This window comes from Corythoichthys intestinalis, chromosome 15, assembly GCF_030265065.1.
Source record: "Corythoichthys intestinalis isolate RoL2023-P3 chromosome 15, ASM3026506v1, whole genome shotgun sequence".
NCBI classification, from domain to species: domain Eukaryota; kingdom Metazoa; phylum Chordata; class Actinopteri; order Syngnathiformes; family Syngnathidae; genus Corythoichthys; species Corythoichthys intestinalis.
Window position 1 is genome coordinate 10,530,596 of NC_080409.1, and position 6,000 is coordinate 10,536,595.

General features: G+C 38.8%; 1 protein-coding gene across 1 annotated transcript; it reads left to right on the forward strand.

The window, feature by feature from the left end:
* Positions 1-1,610: 1,610 nt before the first annotated feature.
* Positions 1,611-3,233, forward strand: LOC130931549 (coxsackievirus and adenovirus receptor homolog). The gene is made up of 2 exons (XM_057860455.1): positions 1,611-1,745; positions 2,241-3,233. Exon 2 carries the CDS (start codon positions 2,248-2,250, stop codon positions 3,100-3,102), a length of 855 nt encoding a protein of 284 aa, XP_057716438.1. The 5' UTR covers positions 1,611-1,745; positions 2,241-2,247; the 3' UTR covers positions 3,103-3,233.
* The last annotated feature ends 2,767 nt before the right edge of the window (positions 3,234-6,000 follow it).

A 6,000-nucleotide genomic window follows, 5' to 3' on the forward strand; every position in this document is an offset into this window, starting at 1 on the left:
TTTTGCCAAACGTCCTCTCCCTCTCCCTTCCACACGAGCACGCGGCGTAGCGTCGTAAGCCCGAGCTTCTGACACCAATGTAATAGCCCCGAATGAGGGAACAGAAGGAGAGGAATGAATGATGGATTCCTTCACTTTATTGTGGCAACAATAGAAAAAAAAACACAAATAATTGCGAACTGCTGCAACATGCGTCCAACACTCTCGCTCGCGCCGTACTACAACTCCCCCTACTTCCCGCTACGTCACCACTCGGCAGTCCCATGGCCCCTTCACGGCCCGCAGAAAGTTACGGACATTACAATATGTTTTTTGAAAAATGGGCTTCGTGCCCACAGCCAGCAGGCACCAGCAGCAGTCCCCAGCAGAAGCAGATCTTGAAAATGTGACCTAAAAAAAACCCCATTACATTAGTTTTCTCTTATAAATTTGTGTTTATTGTTTGTTGAAATCACTTTTCAATCTATACAGATCTCTAAAATATAATAATGTCAACGATTTTGGTGTAAAGAATACAGGTTGTCATGCATTGACTTGATACTCTTCCATGAAGGTGATACCTTAGTTCATAACTTACAAAATTGAGCTAATTAGCACGTGAAAGCCAGTCGTCTACCAGTGCTCAGATGAGTGTGAACGTTACAAAGGGCCTCTGAAAGAGTTGACAATTTAAAAGAGGTAACGACTTAATGAATTTATCCCTGGCGATACATTCCCAGTTAGCAGAGTCAGCTTAAAAAGTAGAAGAAAAATACTCGTCACCAAGATAAAATATATGTATAATTACGCCACGCACATACAAATAAAGCTCAACATATACATTATAAAGCACCTCTTATAGAATATAGACTGTTGAAAATTCAAAAGCAACCGTTTTTATCATCAACTTACCTTAACAGCCAGCCATTTGTATGAATGCAGCCGCCTTCGTCGAAGCCATGTTTGGAACTACCCGAGGCGCCGTAACCCGGAAACCCCTGAAGTAAAATCGTACAATGGATCCCTATGGGAATGTCGCGACTCTCTTTATACGGCTCTGATTTGGAGTAAACAATAAAGTTTATGTGACTATATTTACAAGAATTGCCACCACAGGGCATATGGGGCTGGAATCACAAAAATGCTCCCCAAAAAGGTGACAAATCTGGGAACGCCATTTTGTAGCTAGGCTAGGGGGTGGGTTTTCGCTAGTGCCTAACATCACATTAAAACAATTTTACTGACGTTAACTTTATTATTCACTTTTATTGATTCCGTTAAAAAATAGTAGACATACAATTACAATAGACATACATATTAAGATAAGAGTAATACATTGGCCTTAATAATTTTAGAGGTTATGGAATTAGCCTGTCAGTTAACAATGTTGCTTGCAAAGATATTAGGATCCATCAGGTGTCACCGTTCAGGCAATGGAGTGGCACAGTATCGACATGCATCAGTGCACTGCTCCCAACGTGCCGAACCCCACTCTCGATGCCCCGTCAACCCACCATACTTTAGCTATTTGTTTACTGTATGTGCTTGCGTGCACGAAGCGTATTTTGCCGCCTGTCATGGCGGCGGAGGCGCGTTGCGAATAGCGTGACGTCACAAAAAAGGGTTCCTTTGAACTCTTTGATCCTTTGATCCTCTCGTCCATATATAAGGTATGTTTTTACGCTATGAATTAGTACACCAAATGCCAAAGAAGCAGACAAGTGTTGCTGTCGTTGGTGTGCATCTTCCTTCCTAAAGATAAGCAGGTAAGAAATCCAAACTTTTTTCTTGAGAAACATTAGTGTTGTCTATTGATCATGTTTCCACTTGAGCTAAATAGTGCAGTCTTCCGTTATATACTATATATATATTAATTTGATTGTCTAACCATTGCTGACTTTTACATTTGTAATAATGCAAAAAAAAAAAAAACAAAAAAAAAAAAAACAAAAAAAAAACATATCGATGTCAGTGTTTCCCCCCCCCCATTATTAGCTTTTTTTTACACTTGTAATGAAAAAAATAATTGCTGATGTCAATTGTATGTTTTCATTTAAAGTGTAAACATTAGTGTTTGAAAACATTTAAACTTAAAATTAGGCAAAATACATGTAACTGATGTCGGTCTTCTGTTTTCCATTAGTTTTTACACTTGTAATGAAAATATAATTGCTGATGTCAAGTCTATGCTTTATAGTGACAGAAAAACAATGAAAAAAACATGTTATTGATTCCAGTATCTTTTTGTTTTTTCTTGCCAGTGTATACATGGTGATAATGTGGCACCTCCTTTGGCCTTCTGTCCTCCTGGGATTGTTTTTCAACATTTGTCCAGCATGCCCCCTGGAAATTCAGAAGGAAAAGAACCACTACTACGTCGCCAGGGGGTCAAGTATCCAGCTACCCTGTGCGTACACTCAGACCGTGGACTCTCAGCAGGACACGAAGATCTTGTGGAGTATCGTGTCTGCAGATGGATACGAGCAGCCCATCATTTGGTTTACAGGCGGCCGCTTGTATTCTAATTTGTACAAACCAATGGAGGGGAGGGTCAACTTCACATCAGCGGATCCCCAAAATGGAGACGCGTCTATCAAAATCCAAGATGTACGTCTGTCAGACATGAAGATGTACCGCTGTATGGTAAAGAAGTTACCTGAACTGGAACTGAAGACCTTAGAGCTGACGGTCATGGAGGCACCAAGTCAGCCTCTGTGCAGCGTGGATAAAGAAGACAACAGTATGACGCTCAAATGCAGATCAATGCACGGCACCCCACCTTTGCATTACATCTGGTCCAAGACCAGCGGAAATAAGGTCTTGCCTATTCAGGCCACTGTGGACCCCACAGGAGCCACCTTGCATTGGAACATCACCGAGCGGGAGTGTGGAAGCTATCGCTGCACAGTGGAAAGTATGGTGGCCACCAAACACTGTGACCTTCACCTCAACTGTTCGCTGCCCCATGACAGCAATGTGAGCAGTCCACTATTACTGACAACCACTGCAGTCGTTGCTATCGTCGTCGCTGTCACCACGCTCTTCATTTTTACAGTTGTCCTTGCTGTACTCCTCTACCGCAAAGGAAAAGAGCAATCCAAGGACATTAATATCGCAATGTAATTATATGTTGTTAATTTGTTAATGCTATTGATATGTGATCGTTATTGATATCACAAGATAGCAGTGATATCACAATTGTTGAGATTGTTTGTTATGTTAAATATTTTCCTACAATGGCATTTTGATTTGAATCTCCCTTTACTCATCTGTTGAATTTATTAAACAAGTTTGATGTTATAACCAGTATGTCAGATGTCTTTTTTTATACACTTGTAAAAGTTGAAATTGACAGAAAACTGAAACGCATTTGGTAAAGTAAAACATCACCAACTTCATGCTAACACCTAATGGATAACTGATTTTTATCTTGACTAATGTTGAGTTGCTGCAAATACATAAGAAAAATAAAACTCGCTAGCAGTAGATATTCTCCTTCAAATAATGAATACTTACACACAAACGCTATAGTAAACCATAAAGACAGGTGACACAACACTACTTCAAAGCTTATATTCCTCCTAATGTGTGAAAAATTAGTTGTAACAATAAAATTAAATCTCGATTTTCATAATGTGTGTGCCACACTGCCCCTAAGAGGCCAGACTCCAACATAGCAGCAAAACTAGTTTTTTATTTATTTATTGTTTTGTATTGCTATTAGTATTGCTATATTGAGGGAATTTATTACGGCCCGAGCACTAGGCGTGCGAAGGCCCTATTGTTTTGCAAAGGATTATTATTATTATTAGGGCCCGAGCACTAAGCGTGCGAAGGCCCTATTGTTTTGCAAAGGATTATTATTATTAGGGCCCGAGCACTAAGCGTGCGAAGGCCCTATTGTTTTGCAAAGGATTAGGTTATTTTGGATCGAATATGAATTTTTTATCGATTTACAGGGTGTACATTTGAGACCTTTTCGCCGAGGGAGTTAGTTGGATCATCTTCAAAATTGGTGAGACTGTGACATATGAAATCTTAAGTTATTAAAATGGTGCGTTTTCATTCACGGGTCTGACCTGGGCGTGGTGCCAAAGTCGGCCATTTTTTCGGCAAAATGACAAATTCAGTAAATGTCTAATATTCCTTGACACAACGTTCAATCTTTTTCATATCTGGCATGTATGTGCTGTATCCCACCCTTAACACGAGTGCATTGAAATATTACCCAGTAGGCCTAGCGCCCCCTAGTGAGAACAGGAAATGCCTTTTTTTTACAAGAGAGGTTCCTCCTCCAAGGGAAAAAAATCTGTTGACCTTAAACCTGCATCAGGGGAGCCTTAAGAACTGTCTTCAGGTGCCTGATGAAAAATATTGAGGTTTCGTTGAAGCGGAGGGGTCCAGACAGGCAAGTGAAAATGACTGTCAACAATTTTTCTCGCAAAAAACTTTGAACAGTCATAAATCGGCAGATATACAACATATCTGAGCCAAACTTCCCGTGCTTGTTGAGAGTCATACCCTAAAGGGTCTTGTAGGGGTCATTTTCATCAACTCTACAGTGCCAACTAGTGGCGACAGAAAGGAGTTTTAAAAAAGGCCTTTCCTATTGGGTTTTTTCAACGTAGAGCAATGAAATTTGGGGAGTCCATACCTTATTTACTATATACTATACTTATTTTGGATCGTAGGTGAAATTTTTATCCATTTGTTATATAGTTTACATTTGGAGGCCTGAACATGCACGAAAACTCACCAAATTTTGCACATACATGCGGCTTTGCGTGGATTTCGATAATCTTGCGACGTTACAAAAAAATGTAACAAAATGGCTCAGTGACGCCCCCTTGAATTTTTCAAAAAGGCGTTTCCTATTAGGTTTTTTTAACGTAGAGTTAAATTTGGGGAGTCAATACCTTGTGCAAAACTGCTCCAAAAAGTCTCTTGAACCCATATTCCAAACCCAACAGGAAATCGGATATATATATATATATATATATATATATATATATATATATGTGTATATATATATATATATATATATATATATATATATATATATATATATATATATATATATATATATATATATATATATATATATATATATATATATATATATATATATATATGTGTGTGTAAGAAAAATGGCTGCAATTTCAAACCCTGAATAATACTACAACAAATGACTTGAATTTCATATCTGGGTCAGGTTAATTTGCCTTACACACACACATGCACACAAACATATATCCCAACATTATACATATTACATACATACAGTACCAGCCAAAAGTTTGAACAAACCTAATTCAGTGCAACACAAATAAAGGTCCCAACCACATTGATAAAGCAATAAATTCCACTAATTAACCCTGAAAAGGCACACCTGTGAAGTCAAAAACATTTTAGGTGGCTCCTTTTTGAAGCTCATCAAGAGAATGGCAAGTGTGCAAAAAGGTAATCAGAGCAAAGGGTGGCTACTTTGAAGATACTACAATATTATACAATTTTAGTTACTCCACCGTTTGTTTTTTAAATCTCTCCCAGTTAGATGGGCCTCACGCATGACTAGGTGAAATTAGACACACTCAAGTAGGAAGCTTCGGTGTCAGGATTAGTGATGAGACAGCATAGAATAGGATGCCAACATACACTCGCAAGGGATTCACACAAATACTGGGTTCTAGACCACATGGCTTATTTAGGTACACTTCACCCCTCCTAATCACTTATATCTCCGACCCCCCCCTTTTCTTGGTTATCAGGCCCCCCACATGGTGTCAACAGGAAATACAACTAGCTAACGATACCTCCAACATATTCATAGTTAGTTAGAGTAGGCGTTTAATGTATTTGTTGTTGTTTTTTGTGCTTTTTCTGTCCCTCTCTCCCTCTTTTCTTTTGTTGCCCCATAACCCATTCCTGTTCGCTGCTTTCTCCTAATAAACGAAGTATGTTGAATGATCACAATGGATGAACTGGTCCTTCTAAAAAAATTAGCATATTGTAATAAAGTTC